This window comes from Ursus americanus, chromosome 19 (assembly GCF_024610735.1).
Source record: "Ursus americanus isolate L20-20 chromosome 19, mUrsAme1.1.p, whole genome shotgun sequence".
NCBI lineage: Eukaryota > Metazoa > Chordata > Mammalia > Carnivora > Ursidae > Ursus > Ursus americanus.
Genome location: NC_142145.1, coordinates 26,063,189 through 26,079,442, shown reverse-complemented (window position 1 = coordinate 26,079,442; position 16,254 = coordinate 26,063,189). Strand labels below are relative to the sequence as shown.

The following is a 16,254-nucleotide window of genomic DNA, read 5'->3' as shown; positions in this document are numbered from 1 at the left end:
TGACTCCAGAGAATGATGCTTAGTGAAAAAAACCAAACCCAAAAGTTACATACTGTATGATTCCATTTATGTAACATTCTTGGAAAAGATGAAACCATAGAAATGAAAAACAGATGACTGGGTCTGAGATATTAAGGGGGTGAGAAGAAAGTGAGTGTGGCAATAAAAACTGACAATAAGAGGGATCCTTAAAGTGATGGAAATGATCTATACCTTGATTATGTCAATGTCAATATCCTTGTAGTATTGTTGTGATACTGTTCTATGGTTTTGCAAGATGTTAGCACTGTGAGAAACTTGGTAGAGTACATGAAATGTCTGTACTACTCACAACTGTGAGTAAATTGACAATTTTCTTAATAAAAAGTTTAATTTAAAATTACAAAGACCAAGATTACTAGAGATTAATATTTTTAATCCAATAGCATGATATTCACAAGAGAGAAAACTAAAAGAACACAAAAATGTAGGGGGAGGGAGAATTTTAAAAATCAGGCAAAATTAGTTGACCAAAAGAAAATAGCACAGGTATAATATGAAACAGTAGTGTAAAATACAAAGAACATTCAAAGACATAGAGTCAATACAGAGAGTAAAAGCTCCAATTCAACAGGAAAATACAAGCTTAAACTTTCATGTACTAGCAACAATTTAAACCATATTTTAAAAATTAGTAGAACTATAAGAAAAAAACTGGGGAAAAATATTCTTCTAGAAGATTAACATACTTCTGTTTCTAAAAACATATGGAAGATTTGAACAGAATTAACAGCCTATCTACTAGAACGTAAAACTTTGTGCTTATGAATGGAAAATCCACATTCTGTTCCATGTACAAACAAAAATAAAAACTGACCACAGTCTTATAACAGATTTCAAAAGATCAGTATCATACATATCATGCTTCCAAACTACAACACATTTACAAATCAATAACTAAAGAAACTCCCAGAAGTTTGGAAATAAAAGCTTTTAAATAACTCATAAAGAATTCGCAGTGAAAAACAGAAAAATACAAGTGAAAAATAATGAAAACACTGCACATCAAAACTTGTGTGATGCAGAGAAAACAATGGAGACCTATATTAAAACACTGAAAATTAAAAAAGCAAGGCATCCAACTTAAGAAATTAGAGAAAGAATAAAAATAAACGCCCAAAAAGTATAAAGTAAATAAAGAGCAGAAATTAATGAAATGGGGGAGGGATACATTGAAAAGCATTAAAAAAAAAAAAGTTCAAAAATCTGATCTTTTAAAAGTCTTCAAAAATTGACGAACTTTTAGTTTTTACTATTGATAAAGGAAAAAAGGCATTAAAAGAAAAAAGGTAAAAGGGACATAAACTACAGGTACTACAAAATTAGAGATTAACAACTTAATACCATAAATTCAAGAACATGAATGAAATAGACAACTTCCTATAAATGTATAACCTACCAAAACTGGCTTGAAAATTGAAATATGAACAATCCTATAAGCAAAGTAATTGAATCAGTGGTTAAGAAGTATCCCACAAAGAAAACACCAGTAACAATTTTATCAGGGAGTTCTACCGAACACTTAAACAGATAATTCTAATCTTACATAAATTCTTCCAGAAAAAGAAGAGTATATTTTTTATGGGTCAATATTACTAATTATTAGAAGCAAAAATCTTAAATTAACTATCTTCAGTTTGAGTCCAATAATGAAAAAAGAGACAAATCAGGATTGACTTTATGCTTGAAACACACAAATTTCACCCTGTTAACAGATTACAAAAGAAAAACATCTTCTCAAAAAATGCAAAGAAGGCTTTTGATAAAATTCAACATCCATTTATTACTTTTTTAGATTAGCAAACTAGTTATAGAAAGGAACATCCTTAACCTGAAAAGATTATCTACAATAAACCTACAGCAAGCATCATACTTAACTGTGAAACTTTGAAAGCATTCCCTTTAAAATCAGGAACAAGATCAGGATGCCCCCATCACCGCTTCTATTCAACATTGTACTGGAGATCCTAGCCAGCACATTAAGACAAGAAAAAGAAAGAAAAAAAAAAAGCATAAGAATTGGAAAGGAGGAAACAAAGAGGTCATTATTCACAGATAGGTCTGTCTACACAAAAAAATCCAAAAGAATTCTATAGATAATTTATCATAATTAGGAGTAGAGCAAAGTTGTTACACAAAGTCAAAATTGTACTTCTATAAACCAGCAAGGTAGAAAATATAATTATGAAAAGATACCATTTATGATTCGATACAAAAACAAAGTACCTAAAAATAAATCTAACAAAATATTTGCAATAGTTTAGTTGAAGAAAATTATAAAACTTTATGAAAGACATTGTAAAAGACCTAAATAAATGGAGATTACAATGTTCGTGGTTAAGAAAACTTAGCTCTCTCCAAACTGATTTACAGATTCAATGCATTTCCCATCAAAATCCCAACAGATGCATGCTTGTGTGTCTACATAACTTAGAAAAATGATTTTAAAATTATACAAAGGATCAAATGGCCAAGAAGTACCCTAAAGAACTACAAGGCAGGAGGAGCTGGCCTACTTCTTGTCACGCGGTGACTGAGTAGACTAGACCAACCTTCCCTAAGAAAATTTAAAAACTGAAGGTAATATAAAAAACATCCATTTGAAGACATGAAGCACTATAAAGTCAGAAAGGACCTGAGAGGCCAATGCTGTGGAAAGAAGGGAAGTGTAGAAAATGGAGCCCATCATTTAATGCCTCTTTTCCCCTGGAAATATCTGCCAATGAGAAAAGGGCAATGGATAAGTTGAGAAGTCAAGATCTTTGAATAGATTTATAGGGCTGGGGAAACGAGAAGATTATTTGCAAAGTATAACCTGCAAGAGCGGTTATGTGGGATATGTAATGAAATCCTACAAATCAGTATGAAAAAGGCAGATGGCCCAATATAAAAATGGGCTAAAAAATTGGCAAAGCCATGTCACAAAAGATATCCAAATGGACAATAAGCATATTAAAAGAGACTTAACATCATAACTCATTAGTAGAATGCAAATTAAAACCACTAAACATTCACTAAAACATCTAAAATTAGAAGAGTGGACAAAAAAGAATGTGAAGCAACTGGAACTCTTATTATTTTGCTAGTGGAAGAGAATGAACAAATTACAACTACATACCAGTGAATCTTGCAAACAAAATTGAGGAAAAAAGTCAGACACAAAAAATATATACACCATACAGTTCCATTTATATGAGTTTCAAAAAACAGACAAAACTAATCTAAGAGTAATGTCAAGCCAGTACTATCTTTGAAGAGACAGAGGTTAGTCACTGAGAGGTGGTAACCAAGGGGAGTCTCTAGAGTCCTGGTAATGTTCTATTTTCTTCATCTGCATTTGGTTATATTGAAAAAAATCACCCAGATGTATTCCTATAATCTATGTATTTCCTACATGAGTGCCCTATATCAACAGAAGTTTGTTTTTGTGAAAGTTGTTATAGAGTTGGAGTACTTAAGACAAGGTGATGGTGCTGTTAGTGCAGATTAAAAGATTAGAATCCGGATTGCATAGACAGATCCAATTGTAAAACTATTACAAGTTAGTAAGAAAAAAAGTTTTTTTAAGCCTAGTACGAACACGGACAAGAGACATAAAACAGGTAATAGAAGCTCAGAAGAGTCAAGAAAATGTTATAAGCATAATAAAAGATGCTCGCTTTCACTACCAAAGGGAAAAATTAAAAACAAGTGAAATTTTTACTCACGCAAAAACTTTCAATTTGATAAAAGTGTTATAGCGAGAAAGGTAAATAATGAAAACTTCTACATTGTTGGAGAGAACAAATACCAATACAATCCTCTTTGGAAAATAACCCGGCATCATCCAGTACTGCTGAAGACGTACATATCCTTAAATCCCAGCAATTCTGCTCCTAGAATTTCTACAGTGAAATATACAAATATCTACACTAAATGAAACCAATAAAAATCACAGTGTCAAATCAGTGCAGATTAAGTTCATAGAATTTTTCTTTTTTTGCATTTTCAGAACATTTTGGGTTTCAGAAGTTTGAATAAGGATGTGAGGATCTATAGTAGGAAAAAAATGGAAACTACACAAATTTCCAAAAAGAGAATGGATAAACTGGTATTCAAACAATGGAAAATTAAAAACAATAACAAAAAAAACCCAAATACAGCATCATTCCATTTGTATAAAATTTTTAAATACTTAAAAACTTACATATATAGATATAATACAAATATAATTTTATATATCTACATACTGTGGATAAAATCAGGAAAGGGCACCCTGCTGACCTAAACGATTTCTTAACTTACATGATGGCTACATACATGTTTATTTACCTATACCTTACCTGTTATAATCTTTTGTACCTATTAAATAACTTAAATATTTTTTTAAAATTAGCGTAGTATACCCAAATACACAAAGCTTGATTACAATAAGAGAACTGTCTCAAGAGCTCTTTTTAAAGGAATTAGCATCCTCAGAGAACTCAAGGTACTTTCCCCCATAAACGGAGGACAAATTGCTATTGAAAGAATAAAGCTTCTATAAACTAAAAATATAATCACTGAAATAAATCCCGTAGAGGAGTTCAAAGACAAAATCGAGGAAATCCTCAGAAACAAATACATGTCAATCTAGAAGTCCAACTTTCACCCCTCAAGTCTCAAAGAAAACAGGAGAGAAAGAAATTATCAAAGAAATAAAAGATATTCCCCACACCTGAAAAATTTTAGAACCAAAAAAGTTACCCCAACAACGAAAAAAAAAAGACTTACAACTAGACACATTTCACAAAATATCAAAGATAAAAAGATTACCACAAAGATTTTAAACAAGGTGACTACAAAAGGATAACCGTCAGATTTGTAAGAGAACTCCATTCGCAACAATGGGTGTTTTAAGTTCCTAGGGCAAAGCTTTCAAAATTTGGTAGGAAAAACTGATTACCAATTTATAATTCTATATCTAAACTTCCAATCAGGAACAAAGGCAAGTCATTTTCAGACACTGAAGAAATCAGACTGTTTATCACCACGTCTATCCTAAAACCACCACTCAAGATATTCCAATAATAACAAAAGAGTAATTTAAAAAAGAAAGACATGGGATTCAAGCAAAAGACCTAATCCAGGAGTGCAATGTAATCCCAGGATGACAGCTGTACAGATCTAGAAAGCAAGCTGCCCAAATTAGAAAAGGAAGGTTGAGAGCTCCAGAAAACCTATCTTCAAGAAAAGTTGAATGGTTACAAATAAGAACACATGATAATATCAAATTTAAAAAATAACTTCCATGAGTTCTCCTCACTCAAGCAGGACTTTATAATTCTCCTTTAAGGAGCACAGGTTTAGTAACAGAAGTTCCTCTATAGCTCCAAGTGATCTGGTTTCACAGTGACTAATGTTTCTAACAGGATACATACTATAAAGGGCGGTCCATTACTCAATTTCTAGACTCTTCCTATAGAAGCACAAAAAAGTTTAGAAGTGTTATAAACCATAATGTAAATGCTAAAATCTAGACAGTGCAATAGAAAATGAAGGCTGGAAGAAGAAGAAGAGGGGAGGTAGAAGAAACAAAGGGAAATGGATGGGTGCTAAATCCGCTGAGAGACTGGGAACTGAAGACATACTGTCTAAAACTGATAGGTCAAGAAACAGAAGTTTAACTATTACAAAAAGTTAATACCAACTAACAACAGCATTAGGAACAAAAATGTAACTGGTAGAAGACATAGATGGCCAACAGACACATGAAAAGATGCTCAACATCGCTCATGATCAGGAAAATGCAAATCAAAACCACAAGATATCACCTCACACCTCTCAGAATGGCTAAAATCAACAACACAAGAAACAACAGGTGTTGGCAAGTATGTGGCAAAAGCGGCACCCTCTTGCACTGTTAGTGGGAATGCAAACTAGTGCAGCCACTTTGGAAAACAGTATGGAGGTTCTTCAAAAAGTTAAAAATACAACTAATTTACGATTCAGCAATTGCATTAGATTTTTACCCAAAGAATACAAAAATACCAATTCAAAGGAATACATGCACCCCTGTATTTATAGCAGCATTATCTACAATAGCCAAATTACAGAAGCAGCCCAAGTGTCCATCAATAGGTGAAGGATAAAGAAGACATGGTGTGTATGTGTATATATGTATGTATACACACACACACACACACACACAGGAATATTACTCAGCCATAAAAAAGAATGAAATTTTGCCATTTGCAATGACAGGATTGGAGCTAGAGAGTATATGCTAAATGAAATAAGTCAGAGAAAGACAAATACCACATGATTTCATTCATATGTGGAATTTAAGAAAAAAACAAAACAAAGGGAAAAAAGAAACAGGCAAGTCAAGACAGACTTTTTTTAATGATACATTTTAAAAATTTTTTTTATTTATTTGCCAGAAAGAAAGAGAGAGAGAGAGAGAGAGCGCACTCACAAGCAGGGGGAGTGGCAAGCAGAGGGAGAAGCAGGCTCCCTGTTAAACCAGGAGCCTGATATGGGACTTGATCCCAGGACCCTGGGATCATGACCTGAGCCAAAGGTAGATGCTTAACCAACCGAGCCACCCAGGCGTCCCTAGACTTTTAACTATAGATAACAAACAGATGGTTACCAGAGGAGAGATGGATGGGGGATGGGTGAACTAGGTGATGGGGATTAAGTGATGAACACTGCTTGATGTACAGAAGTGCCGAATCACTATATCGTACGCCTGAAACTAATATTACACTGTATGTTAACTGGAATTTAAATTAAAGCTTAAAAAAATAATAAAAAATATAACTGGTACAAATCAATATGCTAGGAAAGGTGGAAAACATAACAATCTAAACTTCTTAACTACTAGACTCAAGCAACAGACACTGTTCAGAATTGAAAGAAAAATCAAGATACAGAAAGATATGTGGTGTTTTTGAGTTTGGGAATTAGCAGAAAGAAAAAAAAAAACTAAAAACAAAACACCCAAACATGGTTAAAGATAGTTATGTCAGGAGTGGAATCTACTGGGGAAGAAAGGGCTTTTATTTTTCCTTCTGAATTTTCCTGAACTACCTGTACAAGTATTGCTTTCATTTGGGAAAAACAATGAGGAATGGAGATAAGAATAAAAATTATTATTAAAACCATTTTCCAGGGGCACCTGGGTGGCTCAGTCAAACTGCCCACTTGTGATTTTGGCTCAGGTCATGATCTCAGGGTCCTGAGAACAAGCCCCTAATGGGGCTCCACTCTCAGCACGGGGACTGCTTGAGATTCTCTCTCTCCATCTGCCTTTGCCCCTCCTCCCACTCATGCTCTTGTGCGAGTGTGCTCTCTCACATGTGCGTGCCCTCTCTTTCTCTCTCTCAAAATAAATAAGTCTTCAAAAACAAAAACATTTTCCAGGTTGGGGTGCCTGGGTGGCTCAGTCAGTTAAGCATCTGACTCATGATTTCGGCTCAGGTCATGATCTCAGGGTGGTAAGATTGAGCCCTGTGTCAGGCTCTGCACTGAGCATGGAGTGTGGAGTCTGCTTGGGATTCTCTCTCCCCCTTTCCCTCGGCTCCCCCCACCAACTTGTGCACACATGTGCACATGCTTTCAATAAATAAATAAACTATTTTTTTAAAAAACAACTATTTCCCAGGTTAAAGAAAAAATGAAATAATTTGGCCAAGGTCATACAGTCAATAACCATGCATCCCCAAAGCTAATGTCGAAAAGAAAAGAAAAAGGAAGAAGAGGCAGGAAGGAAAGAAAGAAGAAAGAAAACAACCTTCCGCAACATAATCAAGAACAGCTTTTACTGACCTATATGAATAATCAAATGGAGAGCTCTGAAGTCTGTTAGATTTATATTGTTCTCTGCAAAGTCACAAAAATTCTTATTTGTTTTAAACCACTTTTCCAAAAAAGTCTAGAAAAAAAGCCACATTACCAGGGATGGGGGTTCAAAGTAAACATTCATAGAGAATAGATCAGACTATGATACCAACTGATTCCATATATTATTTTTATTTCAACTGTGCAACTTCTTAAATTTAGTCCTGAACAAAAAGAGATTAGCTGTAAGGATAACTCAAGGGAGAAAGAATCATCCTTCAATAAACAATGTGGGAAAGTGGATATCCACATGCAAAAGAAGTTTGATCCCCACCTCACGCCATATACAAAAATTAACTCAAAATGGATCAACAATCTAAATGTAAAAACTAAAACTATAAACCCTTATATGAAAACAGACATAAATTTTTATGTCTTTATAAATCTTTATGACACTGGATTAGGCAATGATTTCTTACCAAAATCACAAGCAAGAAAAGAAAAAAAGTTATAAATGAAACTTTGTCAAAATGAAAAAAACTTTTGTGCTAAAGGACATTATGGAGAAAGTGAAAAGACAGTCTATAAAAAGGAGTAAAATATTTGCAAACCATATATCTAATAAAGAACTTGAACTTAAAAAAAACCCCAAATTTAAAAAATGGGCAAAAGGTTTGAATAGACATTTTTCCAAAGAAAACATACAAATGGCCAATAAGCACATGCAAAGATGCTCAACATCTTTGTTGAGCATTAGTCACCAAGGAATGCAAATCAAAACCACAATGAAATACCACTTTACACCCATGCGGGTGAGGATACGGAGAAATCAGGACTCTTATAACTAGTAGTAGGAACGTAAAATGATAGAGCAGTTTGGGGAAAATTTGGCAGTTCCTCAAACACTTAAACATGGAAGTTACCACATGTACCCGCAATGCCACCCCTAGGTAACTACCCAAAATAACTGAAAACATATGTCCACACACAACTTATACACAGATGAATGTTCATACTAGTCAGAGTGCAAACAACCCAAATATACATAAACTCATGACTAAATAAACAAAATGTGGTATACTCCATACAATGGAGTATTATTCAACCATAAAAAGGAATGAAGCACTGCTACATGCTACAACACAAACCTTGAAAAGGTTATGTTAAATGAAAGAAGCCACACACAAAAGGCCATGTGTATGATTCTATCTCTATGAAATGTCTAAAACAGACAAATTCATAGAGAGATGTCTAAAACAGACAAATTCATAGAGACAGAAAGTAGATTACTGGAAGCTGAGGGCTGGATGAAAGGAGGAGAGGGAGTGACTGCTAATAGGTACTGGGTTTCTTTTGGGGTGATGAAAATGTTCTGGAATTAGATGGTGGGGATGCCTGCACAACTTTGTGAATAGACCAAAACCACTTTAAAAGGCTGAATTTTATGGTATGTAAATTATATCTCAATTAAAAAATTTAAAGTAGCTAAGATCCAATCCAGAAAAACAAAGGAAAAAGCTGAGAAAAGAGAAACATCTGAAGGATGTTATATTTAGAAAAGTGTCAGCTTTATCAGAAAAGATATTCATGGAGGGAGTCCACAGACCTAAGGAGCAAACTAATGCAAAAGTATCTACAAAAGCTAAGAAAACCTTTCTTTACTATTAAGAATTATCAATTTAACTTAAATATTGAGTTTTGAATGTGCTTTCAAAGACATGACCTCAAGTGAAGTTGTGTCCTGAAATTTTAGTTGTGTACCACTCATGACTCTGAATCACATGGTAGATTCAGTTGCATCTACCATATCTATTAGTCTACTTCCTTGCCCAATAGTTGAGGAGTATGACGGATGACGAATTCTAACCTCAAATCCCGCATTAACTTCCTATTCTCCCTCTGTATCCTAGCAGCACCTGAAGCTACCAGAATGGCAAGCCTTCTAGGTGTAAAGAACCAAACACTCAAGCCTCCTAGGCAGAAAATTTCTGTTATATGAATTACTTAAGACTCTTAGCATAAAAGATCTTCTGCATTTGGTTTGCCAGTATCTGTTAAGAAAGTTATGATGGGGCGCCTGGGTGGCTCAGTCGTTGGGCATCTGCCGTCAGCTTGGGTCATGATGAGATCGAACCCCGCATTGGGCACCCTGCTCGGTGGGAGGCCTGCTTCTCCCTCTTCCACTCCCCCTGCTTCTGTTCCCTCTCTCACTGTGTCTCTCTCTGCCAAATGAATAAAATCTTTAACAAAAAAAAAAAAAAAAAGTAAGTTATGATGACTCACTCTTTCACTAGCCCAAATACACACTAAGACTGCACACACATTCACTCTCTTTCTCTGACAGACATGGAGATAATAAACTCAAGGCACAAAAGGAAGAGGATGAGGAATACAGGAGAGAAGGAGAAAGGACCTTTATTTTTTTTTAATAATTTTTTATTGTTATGTTAGTCACCATACAGTACATCCTTAGTTTTTGATGTAGTGTTTCATGATTCATTATTTGCATATAACACCCAGTGCTCCATGCAATATGTGCCCTCCTTAATACCCATCACCGGCCTATCCACTGGAGAGAGGACCTTCAAAGAAAAAAAAAATGTTACTGCAATAGATCCCCCCTCCATTTCCACACTTGAATGGTGAGAAGTAAGGAGAGTGGATTAACCAGGTTAAATAATAGCAAGAACCAGGTTAAATAATAGCAGCCAAAAGACTGCACCAGCAGCCAACAATATACAATTATGAACTGGAGGAGAAAGACAAGGGTAAAAAAGCCAGTCTGGGGGGCTCCTGGGTAGCATAGTCGATTAAACGTCCCACTCTTGATTTCAGCTCAGGTCATGATCTCAAGGTCGTCAGACTGAGCCCCACGTTGAGCTCTGCACTCATCAGGGAGTCAGCTTGAGATTCTCTCTCCCTCTCCCCCTCCGCCCCCGACAACTCGAACTCAAGCTCACTCTCTAAAACAAAAAAAATCTTTAAAAAAAAAAAAGCCACTCTGGCTGAAGAAGAAATGAGGGACTTCAGAACCCCGACTATTTAGCCTCTGCTCCATCCCTGTGCTTAGCTCTGCTAGAGACTATTTCGTACAGAGAAAGGAGGGTGGCAGTGACAGAGGTCCAAACCATCAGATCTTATGAGCTTGTCCCAGGTAAATTCACAACTAGTTAATTTGCAAACTAGTTAATTCAGAAACTTCTACCAACATAAATGCTATAAACAAGCAACCAGTGAATTGAATAATTTCATCTCTAGTACCTTGAAAGCTCTGAATACATGATGTTTTATTATAAGCACCCTTGACTACTCAGCCCACAATTTCCATTTACAGAGAACTTGCTCCTTCCTTTCCCCCAAACCATCAAGATAATCTCATGACTCAGGTTTGTGCGCTAGGGCTCTAACCTTCTGGCCACAGATGATTAGAACAGAAGTGGACCCTCACCTAAGCTCAGCCAGTGAGATCCTCTCTCTCAGAAGAACTAGAAGAAGGGTGGGCTGATATTCTATTAAAATGAAAGGAGCAAAGTGTAGGGCTGCCATATTCTGCTATGACCGGACAAGACCTCTGGTATTGGCTTACATAGCAGTCTCAAAAACTAAAATCATCTGGCAGCCTCTTAAGGTTCCACAGGAGTTGCCTCATCAAATAACCACCACCCCCACCCCAAGCTTACAAAGCAAAGGCACAGGAGTCACCAAAGCACAGTGAGAATGACCTTTCCCAGAATGCCTGACCTCCAGTACAGGAGATGGCTTCACCAGCCAGAAGTGACCTGCTCTGGTTATACATGCCCCTAGGGAGTAGCCCTGAATGATAATGGATAAAGATAATGGAAATCCTCTCAGCAGCAGTGTGGGCAGCCAAATATGTGACATCCAGGTCGGCTATTTCCTCTACTGCCAAGTTAGCCAACAAACTAATGCTGCCCATTTTTCCCGGTCCTTTAATTTACTTGACGATCTCTCTGACCCTCACAGAATATATTCTGAAGCAGAGACCATTTAGAATGCCCTACATGTTTCTTCCTCTTTTCCTCCTTTCTAATTAGATTTTCAGTCAGCTGTCTTGTTTCCCCTCCAGTATTATATGTCACATAAGAAGGGCACTGGCTATTTACCATTGTTTAGTTCACAGACTGCAGGCTGATGGCTAGCAGCACCACGTGGACCTGAAGGAAACTACACAGAGCAGGATAGCTCAGACTCTGAAAAGCATGGACTCTAAAGCTGGACATCTGAGATTAAAAATCCCAGTCTCCCAGCTCAAACTGTGTCAGGTTACTCAAGCTGTTTCAATTTCTTCTGACAATTTCTTCTAACAATTCTATTACAATTGTGAGAATCAAACAGGTATGTGAAGTGCTCAGACCAGAGCCAGGCATGTAATAACCACTTATATTATAATGGATATCTATCATCATCATCATCATCATCATCATCACTGTTCAAAATGGGGGTAGGGCACAGAGACTGTTCATTTTTAAATGTAGAAGATGCTGCTGAGCAACTAAGGCAAAGACTGGGGTGGATAACTCTTCCAGCATCTACACCCTTCCCCTCGCCTGAAAACTCTTCCCAGTCACCCTCTGTTGGGCACCTTATGTGAACTATGCGGGAGGGACCATCTTCCATCAAGTGCAGGGGGAAGCAAAGACAGCTGATTTCCAGAAAGAGATGATGAAGCTGACCCACAAAACAAATTGTAGAGGGCAAGGTGGGGGAGGGGGAAGAAGAAGGAGGGAGAGAAAAAAGGTGAGGGAGTTAAGGGGGGGAGGGGGAAGGGACAGGCACACCCAAAGAAAAAAAGCATCTTTGGTTTCCAACCACTTTGCAGTTCCTGGTTCCACTCGAACTTCAGCACTGACTGCCGTTTCTGCCCTATACTAGTAAATAAATCCTCCCTTTTTATTAAGCTTTGACCAACATTTATAAAAGTCTAATGCAAGTCTTGGAAAATTTTTCAACAAAAAACCTTAGAAGAGGATAAATTGTACACAGATGTTACTACTCAAAGTTAAGAGGATATTGCAGGTAAAAAACAATTTTAACTTCGAACTTCAGTCTCCTCAACCAATCCCTAAACCTAATGCATTCATTTACATAGATGAGGCTCAGGCCTGGTTGTTTCAAAGCTCCACAGGTGTTAAAAGCTCTACACTCTGAGACATTAAAACTCCTCCACTTCCCAATACGAATACCCTTTACCTACTATCATGGTTCTCTGTATAAACTAATACAGGGCATAAAATGCATTAATGTGCAATTCTTTCCGAAACAACAGAAGGGAAAATGGCAGGTATTATGCAAACTGTAACACACTCTCCCTCTAGATCGCAATCACCAATACGTTATTTTGCTGATGTCCACCCTACCAGCCAGGTGAACAGCCAACAGTCTTCCCGACTCCATCCCTCGCAGAAAAAAAAACAATAAACATACAAAACTGAATCTTTTACCAGATTCCTCTTCCTTCTTATTCCAAAAAAGTAACCCTAACATCATATGCCTGTTATGCAAAAGGATTGCCGTTAATTTCAAGTTCACATTCATCTTTTTTTTTAAATCAGGGTTTCTGTCCTTAAGTATTCCATTTCTGTCGCCAGTAATTCAGCAATCCATAAAAAATAAAGCCTGTTCGTTTACCATAGTTTAGTTTCAGTTGAGGACTCTGAAGGTTATCAGCCCAGGGAAAAATATCTTTTCCGTTCTACCCCCAGCACACCCATTTTCAAACCTCTACTATACAAAGATATCAACAGTAAAGTTGTGACCTTGTTCGAAGGCTAGAAAGAAAAATGTTTTCCCTCAAGAGCAAAACGAGTTCACAAACAAGCCTCATGACAACACAGCCTTTGCGGGTGTCTTACCATGGCACTAAGAAAATATCAAGGTTTAAGGTCGATTATTAAACGTAGTGCTCCCAAAAGACCACGCTTCTCTCCAAGAGGAAGCACCGGTAGGAGGAAGGGGCCTTTCTCGTGACAGATCTCACTACACGGTAGCATCAGCCATAAGAAGAGAGAGGATTCCTAAACGCAACTTCACGTTTCAGAGAACAGTCTCCCCACCAAATGAGTAACGTGTAGACTTCTGAATCGCCACACACACGTACGCACATGAAGGTGGAAAAGCAAATTCCGCTTCCCACCTCAGCCCTTACACGAGGAAGTCGGGTCCCCCACGAGCCCCTCCCGACGGCGGCCCCCGCCCCATGCCAGGTGTGCGGACCCCGGCGGGACCCACCGGCCACTGGGCCCGCCGCCCCGCGAGGCCCAGGCGTCCTCCGCCGCCTGGCTCCCCTCCCCCGCCCGCGCCCGCCGGGGCGGGCGCCCGCTCGCGCTCGGGCCGGGGCTCGCGGCACCACCAACCGGTCCCCGCGAAACAAGAAGGTGGCGGCCGGCGACGCTGCGGCTTCCCCGCCTCCCCTCCCCTCCCCCGCGGCCTCCACTCTCCACTCCCGCGCCCCCGCTTACCCTCAACTCCTCGAAATCCGCCATTTTACACCACCCGCGGGCGCCGCCGCCGCTGCCGCCACAGCACCCCCTCCCGCTGCCGCCAACGACGCCGCCGCCACCACGGCCGCCGCCGCCGCCTCCAGCACCATCCTGCACTGGGCGCCGCTGAAGACGCCGCGGCCACCGCCGCCGCTACCGCTGCCGCCGCTGCCGCCGCCGCCGGGCCCGTCACGTGACCGGCGCGGGAGCTCCGCCCCCGGAGCGCGCGGGCCCCGCCCTCCGGCGCCCACCCGGCCCACCCGGCCCACCACCTTCCGCCCACGTCTTCCGCCCAGGCTCCCAGCGCGCTGCCTTCGCCGCGCGTCAGCTCCCGCCCTCTCCCGCGGCCTGCCCGCCTCCCGCACGCCTTCAGGCGGCTGGCCTCTGGCCGCGTCTTCCTCGGCCCCGCGCGGCGCCTCCCTCCCCTGGAAGCGCCGGCACAACTGCAGCGTTACCCGCCGGCCTGGAGGAGGGCCTGGCCCGCGGGAGCGGCGGAGAGGAAGAAGAGGTGGCCGGGACTCCTGACCGCAACATTTCGGGAAAATTCTAACGGTGCTCTTCCACACGGTGGCTGTAGCTGGGGGAAAGCCGCCGCAAATAAAACCATCCCCCAGAGTAGTGGCGGAACAATCTAAATGTGGGTGTTGGGTAAACTATTGTTCCGATCTAATGGTGCAGGATTGGTGAGACGTCTTTGGATTGGTAATACCCTCCAAGTACTAACCTTCCTTCTGACTTTGAAGGGCGACTGAATGTCATGGACTGCAGAGTTGAGAGGGTTGAGCGGTGGGACTGGGGAGCTGTGAAATAAGAGAGCGAAATCAGAGCGCTCAGAAGAACCCTCGTTTTTAAAAAGTTGAGGGGTCAGGGAAATAAGATAGCTAGGAAAGATGAAATGCCAAGGTTAGAAGAGATGGAAGGAAGCTTGATGGCACCGCTGACGTGCTGATAAAGGATGAGAGAAGATGCTGAGTCAAGCTGCTCAGAAAATTCACTGGACCAAGTCCAGGGTTCAGATTTCCTTGAAGAGGTGGATGGAACCCACCCACGAAAGAACTTCAAAACACTTAATACAATTTGCAAGGCCCTGTTTAATTTGGTTCCTACCTACTGCCTCTTCCCACCATTTGTTTAATGAATAAAAGAATGAATGAACAGTATCTAGAGTGGTTTCTAATGCTGGCTCTCTACCATTAACTTTATGGTCTTAGCTTGGCTTGTTCTTGATCTTAGCTTAAATTCCTTTGGCCTTGGTTTACACCTCAGTGGAGTTTAACATTGTTCAACAGGCATTAAAGGAAGGCCACTGTGAACTAGGAGCTTTGACGGAATAGAAAGATGAATGGAATATAATACAACCTTCCACCAAGAAGCTTACCAACATGAACACAAAGTTAAGAGAAGCATGGCCTCACTGAGACTTGTTTGTAGTTTCATTGCAGGGTTGGTTAGGTTTGACCGCAGAGTTCTAAGTGCTGCCTCAGACAGGCCTAACCCAATCATAACCAATGTCCTTGTCACAGTGATTACATCAGAGCTGAACCTGTAAATCCAACTACTACCACAGGGCATTTCCAGGCTTTGCCAATTAGATCAAGCGTGGACCCATTTATTCAGTGATTAGAGATGAGACTTTCTAGCTTGTGGAGTGCTATAACCATTTCGCTACAATGAGGGGCCAGCCTGAGGACCAACCCACCTTATGGGCAAGAATCACAAAAAATACCAGAATTAACTTTGACACCCTCCCCCCGCACCTCTTGTCAGTTTTCTTAAGCCAATGCCTTTCTGTTATTGCGTCAAATAGTTTTCAGTAGGTTTTCTATTAGTAGCATCTGAAATAGAATGCTACCTTGTCTGCCTAGACCAGATTACTAATTTGGCATCTTTTCTAAACTATACTCTCTAAGAC

The 16,254-nt window shown here is 39.5% G+C and overlaps 1 protein-coding gene across 11 annotated transcripts in view; it reads right to left on the bottom strand.

The window, feature by feature from the left end:
- The window catches only part of PIAS2 (protein inhibitor of activated STAT 2), a 117,010-nt gene extending 102,490 nt beyond the window's left edge, over window positions 1-14,520 (bottom strand). For 9 of the 11 annotated variants that reach the window (XM_087869842.1, XM_087869845.1, XM_045790010.2 and 6 more), the window contains exon 1: window positions 14,322-14,519. In XM_087869842.1, coding sequence (XP_087725968.1) covers window positions 14,322-14,345 — 24 coding nt within the window. In that variant the 5' untranslated portion in view covers window positions 14,346-14,519. Of the gene's footprint in view, window positions 1-1,917; window positions 2,007-14,321 lie in introns of all 11 variants that reach the window. The other 2 variants (XM_087869840.1, XM_087869841.1) reach the window with 2 other exon arrangements.
- Window positions 14,521-16,254: the final 1,734 nt, after the last annotated feature.